This window comes from Armigeres subalbatus, chromosome 3 (genome assembly GCF_024139115.2).
Source record: "Armigeres subalbatus isolate Guangzhou_Male chromosome 3, GZ_Asu_2, whole genome shotgun sequence".
Taxonomy (NCBI): domain Eukaryota; kingdom Metazoa; phylum Arthropoda; class Insecta; order Diptera; family Culicidae; genus Armigeres; species Armigeres subalbatus.
In genome coordinates, this window is record NC_085141.1 from 317,632,235 (window position 1) to 317,655,572 (window position 23,338).

The window sequence follows — 23,338 nt, forward strand, 5'->3', positions numbered from 1 at the left end:
ATCTGGACTGACCTGGATCGATCTGACTGACCTGACTGGATCTGGACTGGATCTGGACTCGGATCTGACTGACCTGGACTGGATCTGACTGGATCTGGACTGACCTGACCTGACCTGGACTGATCTGGATCTTGGACTGACCTGGACTGACCTGACCGGACCGACCTGGACTGGACTCTGGACTCGAACCTGACTGACCTGGACTGGATCCGGACTGACCTGGACTGGATCTTGGACTGAACCTGACTGACTTGGACTGAACCTGAACTGGACCTGGATCTGGACCTGGACCTGACCTGACTGGATCCTGGACCGATCTGGACTGACCTGACCTGATCTGACCGACTGGACTGACCTGGACTGATCTGACTGGACCTGGACCGTACCTGGACTGGGCCTGCACTTGATCTGAACCAAACCTGGGCAGGGCCTGTACCTGATCTGAACTGAACCTGGACTGCATTTGCAAATGAGCCCTGACTGGACTCGGCCGAGCCTGACCTGGTCCGCATTAACTGAACCTGGGCCAATGCCAACCTGACTGACCTTGAAATCAGATCAGGATCGATCTGGATCCAACCTGGACTGAACTCTGGGCCGAACCTGGACTGGATCTGGGCCGGACCTGGACTGAACTCTGGCCTGGATCTGACCTAAACTGACTGGGACTGGATCAATGCAACTGACTGGACCTGAATTAGATTAGACTGACCTGGATCCAACCTGACTGAACCCAGCTGAACCTGACCGACTCTGGGGCTGAACCTGGGATCGAACCTGGCCTGGACTCCTGACCCTTAACTGGACCGGGGACTGGACCTGCACTGGATCTGGACTGACTCAGCCGATCTGGACCTGACTGGACCGACTTGGCCTGCACCTGGACCGGACTGATTTGGACTGGATCGACTGGACTGACCTGGACTGGATCTGGATCGACCTGACTAGATCCGGACTGGATCTGGACTGACCTGGACTGACCTGGACTGGATCTGACTGGATCTGGACTGACCTGGACTGACTGACCGATCTGACTGGACTGACTGGATCTGTGACTGGACTGGACTGGATCTGACTAGACTGGACTGACCTGGACTGGATCTGGACTGACCTGGACTGACCTGGACTGGATCTGGACTGACCTGACCGGATCTGGACTGGATCTGGACTGGATCTGGACTGACCTGACTGGACTTGACTCGACTTGGACTGACTTGGACTGACCTTGGACTGATCTGGACTGGACCTGGATCGATCTGACCTGACTGACTGACCTGGACTGGACCTGGACTGGATCTGGACTGACCTGACTGGATCTGACTGGATCGGACTGACCTGACCGGATCTGACTGATCTGGACCGACCTGACTGGACTGGATTGGATCTGGACTGGATCTGGACTGGACCTGACTGGATCTGGACTGACCTGGACTGATCTGGACTGACCTGGACTGGATCTGGACTGGACCTGGACTGACCTGGACTAGACTGGACTGGATCTGGACTGACCTGGACTGGATCTGGACTGGATCTGACTGACCTGGACTGACCTGGACTGACCTGGACTGGATCTGGACTGACCTGGACTGGATCTGACCGACCTGGACTGACCTGGACTGGATCTGGACTGACTGGACTGACCTGACTGATCTGGACCGATCTGGACTGGATCGACTGGACTGACTGACTGGACCTGGACTGGATCCTGACCGATCTGGACTGACCTGGACTGACCTGACTGACCTGACTGACTGGATCCTGACTGGATCTGGACTGGATCTGGACCGACTGGATCTGGACTGGATCTGGACTGACCTGGACTGGATCTGACCGGATCTGGACTGGATCTGACTGGATCTGGACTGACCTGACTGACCTGGACTGGATCTTGACTGGATTTGGACCGACTGACCTGGATTGACTGGATCGACTTGGGGACTGACCTGGACTGACCTGACTGGATCTGGACTGGATCTGACTGACTTGACTGGACTGGATCGACCTGGACTGACCTGGATCTGACCTGACCGATCTGGACTGGATCTGGACGGATCTTGGACTGATCTAGTCGATTTGGACCGACGTGGACTGGATTGACTGGATCTGGACTGACTGGACTGGATCTGGACTGGACCTGGACTGGATCTGGACTGACCTGGACTGGATCTGGACTGACCTGGACTGACCTGGACTGGATCTGGACTGGATCTGGACTGGACTTGGACTGGATCTGACTGGACCTGGACTGGATCTGGACTGACCTGACTCGACCTGGACTGAACCTGACTGGATCTGGACTGGATCTGGACTGATCTGGACTGGACCTTGGACTGAACTTGGACTGGATCTTGGACTGAACCTGGAACTGACCTGACCTGACCTGGACTCTGACCTGACTCTGACTGACCTGGACTGGATCTGGACTGATCTGGAACTGGATCTGGACTGGACCTGACTGACTGGACTGGATCTGGACTGATCTGGACTGTACCTGGACTGGGCCAATTGATCTGGAACTCAAACCTGGGGCAGGGCCTGCACTGATCTGAACTGAACTCTGGACTGCACCAAGCAAACAAATGAGCCTGACTGGACTCGGCCGAGCTCTGACCTGGTCCGCATTAACTGAACCTGGGCCAAATGCAACCTGGACTGACCTGAACCAGATTAGATCGGACCTGGATCCAACCTGGACTGAACCTGGGCCGAACCTGGACTGACCTGGGGCTGGATCTGGACCGAACCTGGCCTGGATCTGACCTAAACTGACTGGGACTGGATCAAATGCAACCTGACTGGATCTGAACCAGATTAGATCGACCTGGATCCAACCTGGACTGAACCTGGGCCGAACCTGGACTGGATCTGGGCCGAATCTGACTGAACCTGGCCTGGACCTGACCTTAACTGACTGGGACTGGATCGTACTGACCTGGACTGACTCTGGGCTGACTGACCTGACCGATCTGGACTGGACTGGACCTGGCCTGACCTGGACCGGATCTGGACTGGACCTGACTGACCTGGACTGACCTGGACTGACCTGGACTGATCTGGACCAGATCCGGACCGACCTGGACTGACCTGGACTGACCTGGACCGACCTGGACTGGACCTGACTGGACTAGACTGGACCTGGACTGAACCTGGACTGATCTGGACTGGACCTGGACTGACCTGACCAGATCTGGACTGACCTGACTGACCTGGACTGGATCTGGACTGACCTGGACTGGATCTGGACTGGATCTGACTGACCTGGACCTGACTTGACCTGACTGACTGACCTGGACCTGACTGACCGACTGACTGGACTGACTGACCGACCTGGACTGACCTGGACTGATCGGACTGGATCTGGACTGGATCTGGACTGACCTGGACTGGACCGACTTGGACCTGACCTGATCTGGACTGGATCTGGACTGGATCTGGACTGACCTGGACTGGACCGACTGACCTGACTGGACCTGGACTGACTGATCTGGACTGGACCTGGACTGGATCTTGACCGACCTGACTGATCTGGACTGACCTGGACTGGACCTGGACTGACCTGACTGACCTGGACTGGATCTGGACTGGATCTGGACTGACCTGGACTGACCTGACTGGATCTGGACTGGACCTGGACTGACCTGATCTGACCTGGACTGACCTGGACTGACCTGACTCGACTGGACTGGATCTGACCGACCTGGACTGGATCTGGACTGGATCTGGACTGGACCTGGACTGAACCTGGACTGATCTTGACTGGATCTGGACTGAACCTGACTGGACTCTGACTGATCCTGGACTGGATCTGGACTGACCTGGACCGAACCTGGACTGGATCTGGACTGAACCTGAACTGGACCTGGACTGGACTGGACCTGGATCTGGACTGATCTGGACTGGATCTGGACTGGATCTGAAACTGGCTCTTGGACTGGATCTGGACTGATCTGGACTGACCTGAACTGGATCTGGACTGATCTGGACTGACCTGACCGACCTGGACTGTACCTGGACTGGGCCTGTACCTGATCTGAACCAAACCTGGGCAGGGCCTGGTACCTGATCTGAACTGAACCTGACTGCACTGGCAACGAGCCTGACTGGACTTCGGTCGAGCCTGGACCTGGTCTGCATTAACTGAACCTGGGGCCAATGCAACCTGACTGACCTGAAATCAGATCAGGACTGGATCTGGATCCAACCTGGATCCAACTTAGGCCGAACCTGGACTGGATCTGGGCCGACCTGGACTGAACCTGGCCTGACCTGACCTTAACTGACTGGGACTGGATCAAATGCAACCTGACTGATCTGGGGCCGGATCTTGACCGAACCTGGCCTGGATCTGACCTTAACTCGACTGGGACTGGATCTGCACCGGATCTGGACTGACCTGGGCCGACCTGGATCTGACTGACTGGATCTGGCACCTGACCGACCGGATCTGACTGGATCTGGACTGACCTGGACTGACCTGACTGGATCTGACTGACTGATCTTGACTGGACTGGACTGGATCTGGACTGGACCTGGACTCTGATTGACTTGACTGACCTGGATCAGATCTGGACTGGATCTGGACTGGATCTGGACTGACCTGACTGACCTGGACTGGATTCGACCTGGACTGGACTGGATCTGGACCGACTGACCTGACCGACCTGGACTGACCTGGACCGACCTGGACTGACCTGGACTGGATCGGACCGACCTGGACTGACTTGACTGGATCTGACCTGACTGGATCTGGACTGGATCTGGACTGACTGACTGGACTGGACTGATCTGGACTGATCTGGACTGGATCTGGACTGATCTGGACTGGACTTGGACTGGATCTGACTGGACTGGACCGATCTGGACTGACCTGGACTGACCTGGACTGGATCTGGACTGACCTTGACTGGATCTGGACTGGATCTGGACTGGATCTGGACTGACCTGGACTGGATCGACCTGGACTGGATCTGGACTGGATCTGACCGATCTGGACTGACTGGACTGGACTGATCTGGACTGACCTGACTGACCTGACCGACCTGGACTGACCTGACTGACCTGACTGATCTGGACTGGACCTGGACTGGATCTGGACTGGATCTGACTGGATCTGGGACCGAACCTGGACTGATCCGGACTGACTTGGGACTGGATCTGACCGAATTGGACCTGACTGGATCTGGACTGAACCTGAACTGATCTGGACCTGACCTGGATCTGGACCTGACTCTGGACTGGATCTGGACTGACCTGGACTGGACCTGGACTGGATCTGGACTGGATCTGACTGGATCTTGGAAACGGATCTGGACTGGACCTGGACCGACCTGGACTGGATCTGACTGGATCTGACTGGACTGGATCTGACCTGGACTGGATCTGGACTGGATCTGACTGGACCTGGACTGGATCTGGACTGGACCTGACTGGATCTGGACTCGACCTGGACTGACCTGACTGACCTGGACTGGATCTGGACTGACCTGGACTCGACCTGACTGGATCTGGACTGACCTGACTGGATCTGACTGACCTGACTGGATCTGACTGACCTGGACTGGATCTGGACTGACTTGGACTGACCTGACCTGATCTGGACTGGACCTGGACTGACCTGGACCGATCTGGACTGGATCTGGACTGACCTGACTGGATCTGACTGATCTGACCTGACCTGGATCTGACTCTGGATCTGACCTGACCGATTGACTGACTGGACCGATCTGGACCGATCTGGACCTGACCTGGACTGGATCTGACCTGACCTGACCGGACCTGGACTGACCTGGACCGGATCTGGACTGGACTGGACTGACCTTGACTGGATCTGGACTGGACCTGGACTGGATCTGGACTGACCTGGACTGACCTGGACTGGATCTGACTGGACCTGGACTGGATCTGGACCGATCTGACTGGACTGGACTGACCTGACTGGATCTGGACTGAACCTGGACTGGATCCTGGACTGGATCTGACTGGATCTGACTGACCTGGATCGAACCTGGACTGACCTGACTGAACCTGAACTGGATCTGGATCTGGATCTGACCTGGATCTGGACTGGACTGACCTGGACTGGATCTGGAACGGATCTGGACTGACCTGAAACTGGCTCCTGGACTGGCTCTTGACTGGATCTGGACTGACTGGACTGGACCTGAACTGATCTGAACTGGATCTGACTGACCTGGACTGGATCTGGACTGACCTGACTGATCTGGACTGACCTGGACTGGACCTGGACCGATCTGACTGACTGACCTGACTGACCTGACTGGACTGACCTGACCGGATCTGGACTGGATCTGGACTGACCTGGACTGACCTGACTGACCTGGACTGGATCTTGACTGATCTGACTGGATCTGGACTGGATCTGGACTGACCTGGACTGACCTGGACTGGATCTGACCGGATCTGGACTGACCTGGACTGACCTGGACTGACCTGGACTGACTCCGACTGGATCTGACTGACCTGGACCGACCTGGACTGACTTGGACCGACCTGGACTGACCTGGACCGTACCTGACTGGCCTGCACCTGATCTGGAACCAAACCTGGGCAGGGCCTGCACCTGATCTGAACTGAATCCTGGACTGCACCTGCAAATGAGCCTGACTGACTCGGCCGAGCCTGGATCTGGTCTGCATTAACTGAACCTGGGTCAATGCAACCTGACTGGATCTGAACCAGATCAGGATCGATCTGGATCCAACCTGACTGAACCTGGGCCGAACCTGGACTGACCTGGGCCGACCTGGACCGAACCTGGCCTGACTCTGACCTTAACTGACTGGGACTGACCTGGACTGGATCTGGACTGACCCAGCTGGACCTGACTGGACCTGGACTGACTGGCCTGCACTCTGGGCCTGACCTGGATCTGGAACCGGATCGACTGGACCGGATCTGACCTGACTGGACTGACTGACTGGATCTGAACTGACCTGACTAGATCCGGACTGGATCTGGACTGGATCTGACTGGATCTGGACCGAACCTGGACCGAACCTGACTGACCTGGACCTGGATCTGGACTGGATCTGGACTGACCTGGACTGACCTGGACCGACCTGAACTGACCTGGACTGGACCTGGACTGACCTGACCTGATCTTGACCGGATCTGGACTGACCTGGACTGGATCTGACCGATCTGGACTGACAAGTGGACTGGATCTGACTGACCTGGACTGACCTGACTGACCTGGACTGACTTGACTGGACTCTGGACTGGATCTGGACTGACTTGACTGACCTGACCGACCTGGACTGGATCTGACTGACCTGGACTGACCTGGACCGACTCTGGACTGACCTGACTGGATCTGGACTGATCTGACTGACTTGACCGATCTGACTGACCTGACTGATCTGGACTGACTGGACTGGATCGACTGGACCTGGACTGACCTGACTGGATCTGGACTGGATCTGGACTGTACCTGGACTGGGCCTTTACCTGATCTGGAATTAAACCTGGGCAGGGCCTGTACCTGATCTGAACTGAACCTGGATTGCACTTGGCAAATGAGCCTGACTGACTCGTCGAACCTGGATTTGGTTCGTATTAATTGAATTTGGGTTGGGCTGCAATTTGGATTGGATTTGAATTAGATTAGGATTGGATTTGGATTGGATTTGGATTGAATTTGGGTTGGATTTGGATTGGATTTGGGTTGGATTTGGATTGGATTTTGATTGGATTTGATTTAAATTGGATTGGGGTTGGATTTTGATGGATTGGTTTGATTTAGATTGGATTACCGTTGTGTACGTTTTGAATTTAATTTAGATTGCTTCCGGTTTACATTAGTATAAAATTTGTGGTGGATGTGATGAGCATAGATATGTTTGATTTTTATTTGGATGGTGCTTAGTTTGGGTTCGAAATAAACTTGGAGTAGTTACGAAGTTCCTGCTTCATTTGCATTTTATTTGTGAGCCGGGAACTGCTCTCTCCATATCAGTGATGACGTCATCTATGATTTGATTACCGCTTCCATGAACCCAGCCTACCTAATCATTTTGATTTATAACCGAAATTAAGGTGTGCAGTTCATCAAAAATATGTTACTTTCAGTTCACAGATTGCCCACCAGCAATCAGTACCTTAACCAACGACTCAAAATTAGGTTGGGATCATCTTTCAACTCGTTTGAGTTTGGCAAACCCAAAAATCCATTTCGAATTCGAAACCGACCGTTCAGCCATCCATCCGACCGTCCAGCCGTGGTAACGGACAATCGAGATAAACAAACAGAGCCGGCCACCGACCGAAGAGGGTAAAAAACTAACGACATGAGCTGAAACCACACAAATCCAATTAGCCGGAACGTTGCCACCACGGACTGTACTCGCGCGGTACTGTGGTCGTCGTCGGTGGTAAGATTTGAGTTTTCAGTTCATGCTTTTTTGGAATGTTCAAATCGGAATCGGCATTGGGCCGACCCATCAAATAAACAGACAACAAACAACATTGTTGGCGCTGTTCTGCACGGTGGCGGTGCGGTTTGGTGCCGGCTTTCCACCCAAACCTGGTCACGGTTGATTTGAAATTCGGTGCCGTCCGTCTCCCAGAGAACTGTTTTACTAAAACGTAACTGAAGATTTATCAAAAGGGTGATTTCGATTTTGAACTTAAATTCTAAAATTGTGACTACGTGTCGATTATTCATTTAGGATTCAGTTGAAGTTATTCGTCAATTGGATTTTAATTTAAAAATATATCGAGAAATTTTCAAAATTTCAATGTCAATATCGCTCTTATGAAGTACAAAAATGCTTTTAATGCTTGCTTTATGTGCATTAGGTTGTTGAATTCCGTGAGCTGGGTGCTATTCACACATCAGAAATGCAGCCATGGATAAAGAGAGTGCATTGTCAATCGGATTTCGGGAATGGTATCACAGAATCGCTCCCACAGGTGGTGGTTTGGTAAATTTGCTCATCGGTATTCTGAAGTATTCTGTGGATATCAAAACCTTAGGAATACTATCATCTGACCCAACAATAAGACAATAAGATGAATTGCTTTGGTTTAGCGAAAAAAGCTTCAATTCATTCTTCACCGCTATGTTCTCACTATAACCCATTCATTATCAATTATTCAAATACTGATCCAGAATTATTGTCTACGCACCTCAAAGTATCTACGAACTCAGTGGCACTGTGTTAAATGCCGATGGCTTTCTTTTCTTCTTACAAAAAAACTCCTAAAAGCTTTGATTTATCTCCACTCACCATCAGTAACACCGATTCATCTTATTCAAATCGAATGCTTACTTTGCACTGAACTGACGTTCGACGAAAAGGATGGATGCGCGCAAATTCGATGAAGCCCAACCCGTGCCCCTCATAGGGACGATGAATGCGGTGAAAGGAAGATAGGCCCAGCCGAACCTCCTACTAATGATGGCTCTAGATCGAGTGAAAGAAGGTAGTTCAGCTTTGAATTTTAATTACTGCTCTTGCGTAATCGATGAACTCGCCGCTGCTGGTTGGGCTTCCATTTAATAGTCCTCACCTGAGCACTGAAGATGGGGCCTGGGGTCGGCCGAATCAAACCTCAAATCTACGCTAAGAGCCACTTATTAGCGCTGAAAGGTTGAAGACCGGTACCGTTGTTGGGAGTGGAACTCCTAGGCATGCGGTAGATCTCCATTTGGGCCGGACGCGCGCGTCTACTGACCCAAATAGTTTACATGAAGATTGAATATTGCTTTGTAGTGAAGCGCCAACCCCCTGCAATTTGCACGTTACTCTGAATCCGGGAGAAACGATGATTGAATGCAGCAGCAAATTGAAACACCACATTTTAAATAAACCAAAGTCATTGATCTAAACAGCGGTTCAACCCGCATGCATAGCATTTAAATGATCCCACTCTGTTGCTGGGATCCCCCAGGGGGGAAAAAGTCTTTGAATGCGCTAACTCTTATCTATCGTCCCCGTTTCTAGAGCATGGACTATGCATACCGGTAGATGCGAAGGAAAACTTTAATCAGAATAATCGATCTAAATGCAAAATCTCGCTTCTGCAGCATTCAAACTGCAATCCTGAAAGCAACGCTTCGGCATCGGATTGGACGATTTTGCACGATGGATTAGCTGTAAAAAAATTCTGGTAAAAATATAAGCCGATTTTGTTCAATCGCATTTGATTATGCTCCAACAAATAACAACCCGACAATGTTGGCATATTTACTTTTCATGAAAACGTGGAAAACATCCACTAATATTAGTTCAGTCTTTTGTTATTAAGCAGAATATAATCTGACACAGCTTTTGAATGCGCTTTGCATACACCGTCCCTTAGTGCAACCGTATTCCAACTCGACCAGTCCACCTTTTAACGCCTTGTCCGGTAATTGATTTTTTCACTGCATTGCAGTACCCCAAACCATCATCGTTGGTCGTCGTCGTCGTCGTCGCCATCGTCTATGGTCCAGAGCCGTTGCGGCCGGCTAGAGCATTAAAGCACATTGGTGGGTGTGGGATATAAATCATTTTTCTGCTTCACTGACGTGTTCCTCGAGTCTGCAATCATTACATATTCGATTAAACCACAATTGCTTTATTTGCTGAGGTAACCCCCGAACTGGCATCATCCCGGGTTCGTTGTATGCAGAGCTAGAGTGGAAGTCCATTGCAGATGGATGCGTCCCATGCTCACGGTCGACAGGTAAGTCAGTAGTGGGTGCGATAGCGCCAAATTGCTACCAGTTTTATCTAAATCTGCGGTGGGCATTATGTTTGTTTTCCGCTGCAGCTGCTACCGGAGAAATTTGTGCCGGTTTAAAGCCGGTCTACCGCCAGCAGGGCCGGTTGCTCGAAACAAATGGATCTTGAGGGTGGGTGGCAGCTTAGTGATGTCGATGCATATCGGAAGGTGGAACTAATGGCATCCATCGGTTTGCTGTCCAATGTTTATCGCGTGAAAAAAAACTTGCAGGGTGGTAATGCACATTCCTTGGTTGAGAGCGTGGTGGCTTTGAATTAAAAGGTCCGAATAATGTGGCGATGACAAATTTTTGTGTTATAAAACTGCTGTTTTGTTATTCGCATGCCTTTTGCAAGTCGAATAAACGACAAGGGGAGAGCTGTACCTTAGTTCAGTAGATAACCTGTTTACTTTATGGCATATAATAGTAGACGCCGTTGTCTTAGAGTGGAAAAAGCTTCCAGTCTGCTCGGTATTCAAACTAAGACGGGTTCCTCCGGTCCAGATCAACTGACTAACCAGAGAGTTCTGTTTATTTTGTTTAAAGCTTTACAGACAGTTTGTACAATTTGATTATTTCAATGCCTATGTGTGGGCAGCAGGGACTTTGTCCAAGGGATTGACTTCCTTCTCAGGCCATCTGTGAGTTGTGTGCCTGCCTAGGGTGTGGTGGGGTTTGACAGTGGGCTCTTTTAAACTTCTATAAAAAGCTGCATGTATCCGCAAGCAGGATCCGCCAAAGCGACCGTGTGCTGCCAAAAGAGCACTCAAGTCCTGGTGTTAGATGGAACAATAAACAGAGCTGACACGATGGCCCTACGAGGAGATAGGAGGTTGGGCAGGCCCAATAAGCCGCAAGGCCCTCTCTTCAACTATAGCATCATTAACGTTCACTGTCCACACGAAGAACGACCCGACGACGAGAAGGAAGCGTTCTATTCACAGCTGGAGCAGATATACGATCGTTGCCACTGCTGTGACATGAACGCTCGGGCATGAAGGGAGGATAAAATGCAAACTGGCTAGATAAAATGCATAAACTTTGCAGCCTCCCGCGGAATAGTAGTCCGAAGCACTTTCTTTCCCCGCAAAAATATTCACAACCTAAACAAGAAACGATATTGAATCCGACCACTACCTCGTTGCAGTACAAGACACTGAAGTCAAGTACAAGACACTGAAGACGACCACACAGTTGTGGTCGAAATACGTATCTGCAAAGATAACGAAAATTAACTGGTGGAATTAAATGGACAGTACTTAATTCGTCTTAGACGGTTTAATACATTCCACTAAAAGAGCTTAATATATTTTTCTATACAAACATGTAAATTTGGCTGAGAAATGCCTGAGATATTGCTATGTCAAAATCGAGTTGATATGATCCGAACATCCTTAGAGTGAATTTTTGAGCACTGCTGGAAGGTTAATCTTGATATATCAATTGAAATAAACATTTCAAATTCAGGCGAAATACATATTGAAGAAAATAAGTCTCTAAACAAAACGTCAAAAACTGTATAGACTAAATTCGGCAAAAATGGAATTATAACTCACACCAGGAGAATGACCTTTAAATTATAACTGGTTTACCATAACTTTTGGCCGATGCATACCATGCACCTGAATAAACATTTTGATTTTTAAAAACAAAACAAAAAATTTTCGCAGAAAATTAAACAATGCCACCCAAATGCCAAATTGGGTTCCATTCCATTTTTTATTTCGAAATTTTGTGGACTCAATTTCGAGAATAATCAACATATTTTTACAACATAAATTTACGAAAAATGTGTATCTTAAGGTAATATTTTATGGGAAGGGTCGTTAGGCCGAACAAACCATTAGGCCGAAACCCATCTGGCCCATTTTGCTAAAAAAATGCTTTTCAGTCACCTGAAGACGACTTTTCAAGAAATTTTAAACAAAAAAGTAGATCAAAAATACTATTTTTTTAGGTACACCCTAATCTAATTAGGTAAAATTGCTCTAAATCAGCCAACTAAAGAGCTACAGAAAATGTTTTTTTAGCAAAATGTATTGAAGTATGCTGCGCTACAACATAGAGCTACAAGTAGAGCATAACATGTCAGAATTCCGAGAAATAAAAAAAATGTTTTCAAATTTTTTGTATTTGATTTATTTATTTATTATCAGACTAAGGCCGGAGTGGCCTGTGCTGCACATAAAAGTCTTCTCCATTCAGCTCGGTCCATGACTGCACTTCGCCAACCACGCAGTCTGCGGAGGGTCCGCAAATCGTCCTCCACCTGATCGATCCACCTTGCCCGCTGTGCACCTCGCCTTCTTGTTCCCGTTGGATCATTGTCGAGAACCATTTTCACCGGATTACTGTCCGACATTCTGGCATTTGTATTTGATGGGCCACCCTATTTTCTGAAAGCACATCTACCATTGCTTTATTTGTGGCCAACGCCTACTTTTAAAGAAGGAATCCCATCTACCCTTGCTTCATTTGGGATCACATCCACCATTGCATTAATCTGGGCAAGCGTTTACTTTTTAAGAAGGAATTACTTCCACCATTGGTTAATCCTAGCCATCGCCTACTTTTAAAGAAGGGATCACATTCACCATTGCCTTAATCCGGGTAAGCGTATATTTTTTAAGAAGGGATCACATCCACCATTGTTCTAATCCAGGCAAGGGGCTATGCCCGGCTTATATATGCTTACGTCTGAATTACGTCTTTTCAATTCTATTATCGACCGGTGCGGTGTTATATTCCTCATTAGAAAACAACTATAAAACAGCAACAAAGCAAAATTATGAAAAATGTCCCTTATGTCAAATGACCCACCCTTTTGACCATGCATGGCAAATAGGAGATGACCATACTGGGGAATGGTGCATTCTAGCGAATGGCTTTCTGGGGAATGGTCCGTTCTGGCAAAAGGCCTTCTGGCAAATGGATTTCTGGAAAATGTCTTTCTATTGAATGTCATACACCCGGATATTTGGCCAAATAGGACATTTGGCCGAATAGTGCATCTGGCCATTAGGACATTAGGTCGAATAGGACATTTGGCCGAATAGTGCATCTGGCCATTAGGACATTAGGTCGAATAGGACATTTGCCCGAACAGGATATTTGACCGAATAGGACATTTGGCCGAACAGGACATTTGGTCGAATAGGACTTTTGACCAAACAGGAAATTTGGTCGAATACGACATTTGGCCGAATTGGACATTTGGTCGAATATCACATGTGCCGAATAGGACATTTGGCCGAATAGGGCATTTGGTCGAAAAGGAAATTTGACCGATTAAGATATTTGGCCGAATAGGACATACCCTAGCAGAAATCAAGAAGTCTAATTTACAATTTATCCAAGAAAATTTCGAACTATTGGTTTTCCATCTCTGAAGACAGCATAAATCTAAAACTAGCTGAAGTTGAAGAAAGGTCCTCCCTCATCCTGGACAAAAAAAGAGAAAAAAAAACCTTCAGGGCACCCGATTGAAGCGATTTGGATAGGAAGAGTGGAATCGCCAACTTCCTATTGTTAACATCTCGTGGATAAAGGGCGGGCTCTTCTCCCCATCTATTGGGTCAATCTGGGAAACGAGGGCTAGATTATAATATTGTGTGTACGAAGGATGAAAAGAGCAAAACGAAGGACAAAGCGTTTGTGAATGCTTATGCTACCCACGAAGGCATAGATTTAGAGCAGAAGGAATCGGGATGGACTATTAACTCCGGCGGTCGGCGCGAAGTGGCCAAGAACGATAAAGCCAAACGAGGCGGATCAACTAAACACTGTCCCCTATGCAATGTTTACGACCATACTGCTGCAAGTTGTGCAGCCTTCAAGAAGCTTTCTATCGACGGTCGGTGGAACGTTGTCAAGGACAATAAATTGTGCCGCTGCTGCCTTGTTTCCAATAACCGTTGGCCATGTGAAGGTGGGGTTTGTGGGATCAATGATTGCGAGAAACGCCATCATCGCCTTCTCCACTATGAAGCTCCTAAGAAGCAGCCGGCGGATTCCACCGGGGCCACTGTCACCATCCATCGCCACCCGTAACAGGTAGTGATCCGAGTCAATGTTCGGGCCTCTGAAGGACCTTACATTTATATCATCCGAGAAATGCCGTCCGTGACGTGAACGTGATCTATATGTAAGCTTTTGTCGCCACTTGGATGTTGGGAGAAACACTATGGTTGTTTAAAAAATCGAGTTTTGTATCGAGCTGCTTGTTCTTGACCTGCACAAGATTTTATATTTATTCAACCGGACTTTTATATTCATACCATTTTCGACAGTGAACAAACTGTCTATCTTGTCCAATATAAAATTGTCATTGTTGGAGGTTGGCAGCCTTTTATGAATTGAATTGTAAATTTTAAAAATCTGGATAAGAAACCTTATTTTCTCTAATCGATAAAGATGCAGTCCTTTTTGTGTTATTTTACGATGAAAACCGTTGCATATCGTATTGAACATGAATGAAACATATCGCGCTGAAATAAGTTGAAATTCTCGGGATTTGACGTGAAATTTATCGAAGCTTGGAAAAACCACTTCAAGAAACTGTGGAAGAAATTATCTGATGTGTCCAAACTGTGAACAGGAAGTAAACCGCGAGTACTAGATAGAGCTTGGAAGACGAAATGAAACAACTTCTGTTTGCTTAAAGTGACCAGATATATTTTGTGCCAGCGCGGGACAAAAAATTTGATATCCTTGTTTATATTCAGAAACGTGCTTAAGTCAACACTTTCAAATTTGATAAACTCTCTGGGACTCGCTTGGTCTTGTATCAATCACGTAATCTTGCCCCGTGAATAAAGAGCGAGGCGCAGACATAACACTTGAGAACATCTCATCGTACAGTGATTTACCGAATAATTCAAATAGGGGAAAATACGGCTTTGGTAGATTTTGTTCTATTATTGTCGGTTCTATGACACTAACCCGAATGTCACTGCCTCGAATGTCACTACCCCGAACGCCAGTACCCCGAAAGGTCACTACCCCGAATGACCACTACCCAGAAAGGCCATTACCCCGCAATAATTTTAATTATTACTTTTGTATATGCTAACAATAATCCTAATATTTGAGCCGGGAATGCTCGGGATAATGCGAAAGCGCGAATGCCAGAGACCAACAAAGAGAATGAAAGCAAATCTGGCTTCACGACCTTCACGAGAAATTTGTGAAAACGTGATGTGACAATTATTTCTTTTTATTTTTGCAATTATTTCTTTTTCTTCAATACATGACCTGTCTATGGAACGGATATTAATATCTTCAGCAACAATAAATGCTAATGCGCTAAGTACAACACACGCACTTACCCAGGACAAGGCGAGAGAGTAAATTACTTTTCTTCTCTTTTTTTTTTTTTTTTCAAATTATGCACTTGCCCGGAATATGATGGGAGAGTAATTGTCACCTTCTTGTCAAGCGCGTGCTTGCCCAGAATAATGCGAAGGAGTGAATGCCTCTTCTTTTGAAGCACGCATCTGCCCGGAAAAAGGAGGGAGAATGAATGACACCTTCTTTTAAAGCACGCGCTTGCCTGGAATAATGCGAAAGAATGAATTTCTCCTTCTTTTAAAGCACGCATCTGCCCGGAATAAGATGGGAGAGTAAATGACACCCTTTGAAACACGTGCTTGCCCAGAATAAAGAGGCCTGCACATAGGATACGTTTGCGTTGCGTTTGGCACATTTCATATGGGAAAACTGTCAAACGCAACGCAAACGAATCCTATGTGCGAGGCTCTTAATGCGAAACAGTGAACACCTCCTCCTTTTAAAACATCCATTTGCCCGAACTAATGCAAAAGAGTAAATGACACCTTCTTTAAAAGCACGCATCTGCCCGGAATAAAGTGGGGGAGTAAATGACACCTTCTTTTAAAGCACGCACTTGCGCGGAATAATGCGAAAGAGTGAATGCCTCCTTCTTTTAAAGCACGCATTTTCCCGGAAAAGTAAATAACTTTAAAGGAACGCATTTGGCCGGGATGCGGCGAAAAAGTAAATGTTTCCTTCTTTTAAACAACTCGGTAGCCCGGAATAAGACGGGTGAGTAAATGACTCATACTTTAATTATTCTGAATATGTTATTTTTGACTGATTAGTTGCTATTTTCAACTTCATTATTGAAACGCAATCTAATAAAGTAAGAAAGTGAGCACATGTTTTTTTTTTAATTTCTTGCAAATTCGGGGTAATGATAATTCGGGGTAGTGACCATTCGGGGTAGCGGGTTATTCGGGGCAATAGCCTTTCGGGGTACTGGCGTTCGGGTTAGTGACATTCGGGTTAGCGACATTCGGGGCAGTGTCATAGAATCTTATTGTCACGGGTGTTTTTGTCGACCAAATTTTATAAAATTTGGCCATAATATTCTTTGATATGCCAAATTCGAGCATAATCAGTCATGAAAACCCCCTGACAATAATAGAACAAAACATGCCGAAGCCGTCATTCCCCCTATTTATTAGTTGACCAATCCACCACTTGAGACGAGCGCGTCGATTTTGTTCTAGTTTGACGTTTACTCACAAGCGACACCTGGTTCATGATTTTCATAAGTCAGAGCAAACAGCAGATGCCGTTAGTATTCGCGTGACGATTAATTTGATAGTCTAATGTTCCATATGTTAAGTCTGTTTGTGTTTGAGCGAGGTTTTCATGAAATTGTTTAACTTTTAACAGTTCGAGTTCCTGAAGGTTAAACTTATTTGTATTGGTTACATGCTTCATTTGGCTAACTTTCAAAGTGATCATATTTTTCGTTTTATGCAATTAAGCAGGCGCTCAAATCTATTTAAGTCAGAGCAAACAATTCCTTTATCTTACTTAGGTTTTTTAATTACAAAAATCAACTACGCTAAGCTAATTTAAGTTTCATTTCTTATGAGATACAATTCGGTTTTTTCTTTTTTCCTGCAAACTGACAGACGATTTATTATAATTTTTCTTTTAGCTTGAAGCAAAAAAAAAATCCGAAATAAGTGAAATGCGGGACATTTCGCGGGACACTTTTCAGCGCGGGACAAATGGCGAAAATGCGGGACTGTCCCGCGAAACGCGGGACGTCTGGTCACTTTATGTTTGCTTCTAGTAGTCAGATACTAAGGACCATCAGTATTTATTTTACAGATCGATGAGACCATCGTCTCTCAGATCGTCCGTTAGACTATCATTGTTTTTATTTCCGTTCAACGGTTTCAGACTCATCAGAAACAGAAAGCTCTGTTTATGGCACGCTAAACTAGGATACATCATTATCTAGGAAGTTAGTGAAAGAAGATGAGAATCAGCAGTCAACTGAGTTGAATTAGGATAAATTAGAAATATCTTACTGGGTGTATGATCATCTGAATAAAACCTTTATATTATGTTGTAGTTCATCCCATAAAAGTTTTGCATTCAAAACTGAAGTCAAATGCGTTAACTTAAGTGACATAAAAGTTTTCAACAATTTGTTCAATTTGTGTTATCATGCAACACATAAAAGCACTGTATTATTATTTATGTTGAGTCATTTCTATTTTGAAAATAAGCTTAGCAGTACATATTCGATTTTTGGAACAGGCCCAAAAATAAAAAAAAAAAAAGAAAAGTAGAAGGTTGTATCCGAGACACGACCGCCAATTGGACGTAGGATTACGTAAGTGTAGAAGATTTTATTTTGAAACTCTGAATATGTTTCTTGCTGCTGATTTTTGAAGATGGGGCTGTATATTCAATCTGGGTTGGAATATCCTCGGCATGTCGCATATCCTGGAAATAAATGGGCGAAAACCCGATTGTTACTATAAACTCATTTCGGTTTATAACTATAAGCAGAGTATTAAAGAAACATAATATCGGTAAACAACAGCCTTAACAACATCTTCCTCCATGAATATTTGGTGGCCCTGAAAAGGGCCGTTTGTTTATGTTGGCTTGAAGCCTTTTGAAGTGATGTACGCCGTGGTCCCGATGAATGTTAAAGGATGTATAAATCCACTGTTGGGCTGAATCTGTAGAAAACAAAGAAAAGAACAAAACGGAAAGAATGTTTCATATTAAATACATTATGATCTAAATATAAATTTAGTTACCAAATACTCAAGTTTCATTTTCAGGATCAATTATCTATTTTTGCTACGGACTGTCCGGCTGATGTCAATGATTGGTCATTCAGGTTGAAATCGAACGTTTCGGCAGATGAACTAGCGGACCAACGACGATCAGTGACGTTAATTCACTTCACTGGGATGGCATCGGTTCTAGAATAAAATAACATAACTGATGAAGAGAACTATGTTTAATTCTAAATCATTAGTTTTACCTCGGGACACCGCAAGAATCGACAAAATAGGCCGGTGGTAGGAGAAGTACGTGCAGTATCTCCTGCATTCCACACTTACGTTCCCGGTGAACGTTAGATTGAGACATGTGCCACCCAGAGTAGTCGCTATAGTTGGATCCGAAGCACAATCCAGATAGAGAAACTGCTTCATGAACCAGATGAAATCTCTGTTCTCCTCTTTCGTCACATCAATATTAAAGTCTCCCGACACTACCACGGGCATGGCAACATGGGTGTACTTTATGAGGTTGCGCACTAAGAAATATTTCTTTTGCTTCAGGGTGGTACCTAGTAAATATACTAAATTTAATGCAACATACTTAAAGACAAACACAACTATACTATTTGATTATACCTGGTGAAATATATACCGCAAACAGTAACGTGCGGGTTTCCATGATCGAAACCTCTGCAGCACAGCAGTCCCCATATTCGTCTGCTACACTCAATGCTGGGTCATAGCTTTCATTGAGCTTCGTAATGGCGTGAGAAACTGCCATAGTTGACGAACCAGCACGTTCAAATATTGCCACTCCTCCCGCTCTTGTTCCGTCACGCTTCTCTTGACAAACACAAAGGTATCCATTGATGTTTGTGGTTGTGCCGTTGTCAAGCCAAGTTTCGCTCATTGCAAGCAAATCAACGGCGGTAAGCACCCGATCTGTTGCAATGTCCGACGAGTGTGCATTCAAGCTTTGTACATTGATGCTCATCAACGTACAAGCCAACTTGTTTGCGGTTATAGCTTCCATGATATCGTCTGAAATGGTGCGCATACGATGGTTACTCAAACGTTCAAGTTCCGTCCGAAGGTCGTTCATTCTAGGGGTCATAGAACCCTTTCCGTGGTGGAACCGGAATGAGTTACTGGCATTCGTCAGATACAATCCGTCGATTGATGTAACCCTGGAAAGACCAACGTAAACTAGCTGCTGTTCCTGACCCTTATCGTAATTATATACGACTTCCGAGAATGTGCCTCCCTGGGACTTATGGACTGTGAGGGCACACGCACTTACAACAGGGAAACTGAACTCTTTTGCACTTAACACCACCGTTAAGGGTTACGTTCGCCGATCGTTTGACGATTGGAGTCCAGCCTGTTTGTAGCACCCCAGGTCTCGAATACACCAGCGGTCTGGCCTTCACTCTCAACATCTTCCCAATGGACTCATTTTCGAATGCCATCCAAAGCCTCGTGATTGCCTGTTGCTGCGAGTTTCCTTCGTTGTACTCAACATGCATGAGCTCTCCGATCGCTCCGTTCACGATGCCATCTTCGACATCCACAGCATATAAGGTGTACCAAGAACAAGACGCAACAGATACGGTAAGCCACCAGTCTCTACTACACTCATCTTATGCACCTTTGTGCGAGCACTGGCCAGCTGGGAATTGTCCTTATAACCAGAGTATAGGTCATCTGCAGTACATCCGACAGCCTCTCGATCCATCAACGCCACAGAGTTATACCGTTCGACATCAGCGTTCCGATGGAATAACCGGATCCCTCGAGGGACATGCTGCCGACACCACTCCTCCGTACGGAACCTGCTTTCAATAAGCTCGATTTCCTCAGACGACATCCGCTCACCGTTGCCAATTTTTGTGAGAATGCTGGAGAACTGCTCGTTGGTTTGTCGCATAACTTGAACCAATGGGTAGAAGTCGAGAGATTGCCATAAAACGGCGCCATGCATGGAGTTTATGCTCGGTTTAAACACCGCCCGTGCATTGACCGGTGGCAATTGACGAAGATCGCCGCAAAATACGATCGGCATTCCACCGAATGGATCGTCGTAGTTCCCCGTGATTTCTTGAAGCCGGACATGTACTGTGTTGAGGACACCAGCACCCAGCATGCTTGTTTCGTCGATAATGATGAGCTTCACGTTGGCGAAGGCGTTCCGGTACAGTTGTAATGCCTCGAAACTCAGCTTTGAGCTTTGCCTACGCGACATGCAAATCCGGAATGCGGAATGCACTGTTGTTCCACCTATTGCAACCGCTGCTTTTCCAGTGGATGCGCATGCTACATAAGCGTTGTGCTGCTTATTATGAGCTTGGCTGTACCGGTTCACTGTCTCCATTAGAATGCGCAAAGTGAACGTTTTGCCACAGCCCGCCGGGCCAGTGAAGAATATTTGCACTGGTTTGCAGTTTTCTTCAGAGGAATGCAAGCTGTGGATTACTTGCACAATCAAATCCCGCTGCTCTGCATTCGTGGCACGCACCATTTCACAATATTCTTGCTTTGACAAGACATTTGATCGCTGTTTGACGACAGTTGCCAAGGGTCCTGTTGGCAAGTTGTGAATATCGTCATCATTCGGCTCCATGACGATCGTGCGGACGAACTCATCGCGCTTCTGGTCGGCAATCACCTGCTGCTCATCGTCTTCGCTGCATATGCGGATGTATTCCTCCACAACCTGATCCAAGTTCATTTCGCAGTCATACTCCTTGTGCTTTGCCAAAATGGCGGCCTCGTTGTCTTCATACAACTTCAGGAACTTGTTCCGATCAAGTACATCGCAGACTTCATTCCTGAACGGTAGGAAGAGGAGAACCATCTCACGCTTATAGTCGACCATTTCCGCCATACTGTATGAGCACCAACGCAATACACGGGGAACTAAACGGAGTCTATATGAATGCTTCGTGGATCTTTCTTCCGAATAATATGCTGCGAAATCCGCCAAGCAGATATCATCCATTCCTCGGCGCAGTTCATACCGTTGGATGATGTTTAGCGTCCACACATCGGTGGAATTGTCGTCGAGATCCTCTTCGTCCATCTGTTTGTTCCGCTTCTTGGATTTTATTCGCTCTTGTGGCCACATTGTCGCAATAAACTCAACCTAAAACGAAATTGAATTCTAAATTGTGAAAACTATATCATTTGATGAATGGTACCTTGCGGCTGGCTTCTCACATCGGTTGCCGAAGCAAATACCAAGCAGCCTCCTGGGCAGACATTTCCACGGAATTTAACATTTTTATGCTGACCTTCTTCAACAATCCATTGTAGTCCTGGTCTGGATGCTCTTCCTGGAGCTTTATGAGGTCACGATGTAAACTACTTATGCCTCTGTTGGTCGTGTTTACGTATTCCACAACATAAGCAGCACATGAAAACTCCTCCAGCACAAACTGCAAATCCATATTGGATTTGAGCTTCTCAGCGATCCAAGGATTGAATGGATTGGTCCAAAGCTGCGTCATGGAACGTTTCAGCAGAACTGTTGGTCGGCGAATGGAAGAGCAAATCACGTCCAAGTAGTAATCGTACGTGCAACTGCTATCAACGAGAAACGCGTCAAGGCTATCGTAGACCTTCGTTTCAAGAGCTTCCCGCATTTTCGCTGCCTTTCTGTTTAGCTGTTGAAGTCGGCCATCCCCGGCTGTAACAGGGATCAGAATTCTGGTTTGATTTATTGGCCAGTACGGAATATTAAACCGGCAACGTTTATCGTTTCGCTTGAAACACGTAAACGTGTGTTTATGAACCTAAAAGGGTTTGACATTGTGAGTGATTACTTGCTAGAAACTATGCGAAATTTAAACCCACCTGATTGCCATAGGTCTCAGGCAGATCTTCCGATCTGATGGAGCACAGAAAATCGATCAACTCAACAGTAGCGGGCATTCTTTCGGAAACATCCTCACGGGGATCGTTCGCCAGCCAGAGCAGAATATGTGCATGCGGGCTGCCACGATGCTGGAACTCGATCCTCTTAAAATAATCTACAACGTGGTATTTGCCGAACGGGCTCAACCTGGTCGATGACAGAAGGCGCAGAAAGATGTTTACCAACTTGTGAAAATATGCACAGCACGTGACAGGATCTTCGCTGACAAGTGTAGCACGCTGGAGTGCAGACAACTGTTGCACAATATCGTCCATTTCCGCAATGTTAGAGCCACCAGAAAGCTTCCGCAGAATGCTTAGTAGGTGAGGCCATCTAATTTCATTTGCACTCATCGTGGGTTTCCCCAGCTGCCGGATCATGGCGAAAACATCCCGTTTTCTTTGCTGCCAATATTGAACGGAGTTCGGAATAGATTTCAGAAAAGAGAGGTTACGCTCAATACAGCTTTCCAAAAATTCCCGATCTTGCAACTGCGCCCTTGTTATGTTGGCCGTGCCCATGCATTTAAAGGTATTGTTCAATCCTTCCGATACCCGCAGCCGCATGATTTTCATGGCCATATACAAAATATGCTCCGGTCTCGCGCCCCGCCGATCCCGACGTCGCACCTCG

General features: G+C 46.9%; 2 protein-coding genes across 2 annotated transcripts; both read right to left on the minus strand.

The window, feature by feature from the left end:
* Positions 1-18,970: 18,970 nt before the first annotated feature.
* LOC134222677 (uncharacterized) lies at positions 18,971-19,894 on the minus strand. Its single transcript, XM_062701837.1, has 3 exons — positions 19,429-19,894; positions 19,053-19,361; positions 18,971-18,990 (listed from the first exon to the last, which is right to left on the minus strand). Exons 1-3 carry the CDS (start codon positions 19,892-19,894, stop codon positions 18,971-18,973), a joined length of 795 nt encoding a protein of 264 aa, XP_062557821.1.
* Positions 19,889-23,038, minus strand: LOC134220923 (uncharacterized). The gene is made up of 2 exons (XM_062700074.1): positions 22,645-23,038; positions 19,889-19,979 (listed from the first exon to the last, which is right to left on the minus strand). Exons 1-2 carry the CDS (start codon positions 22,978-22,980, stop codon positions 19,938-19,940), a joined length of 378 nt encoding a protein of 125 aa, XP_062556058.1. The 5' UTR covers positions 22,981-23,038; the 3' UTR covers positions 19,889-19,937.
* Between the last annotated feature and the right edge of the window lie 300 nt (positions 23,039-23,338).

Bases quoted from the DNA above. Each gene is read 5' to 3' on its own strand.
- LOC134222677 (XM_062701837.1), bottom strand. From the start codon at position 19,894: ATGAACGACCTTCGGACGGAACTTGAACGTTTGAGTAACCATCGTATG. The intron at 19,362-19,428 runs GTATAATCAAAT...TATATTTACTAG, and splicing joins TGCGGTATATATTTCACCAG to GTACCACCCTGAAGCAAAAG. The intron at 18,991-19,052 runs GTAAAACTAATG...ATTTTATTCTAG, and splicing joins GATTCTTGCGGTGTCCCGAG to AACCGATGCCATCCCAGTGA.
- LOC134220923 (XM_062700074.1), bottom strand. From the start codon at position 22,980: ATGGACGATATTGTGCAACAGTTGTCTGCACTCCAGCGTGCTACACTT. The intron at 19,980-22,644 runs GTGGGTTTAAAT...TGGTCTTTCCAG, and splicing joins CTGAGACCTATGGCAATCAG to GGTTACATCAATCGACGGAT.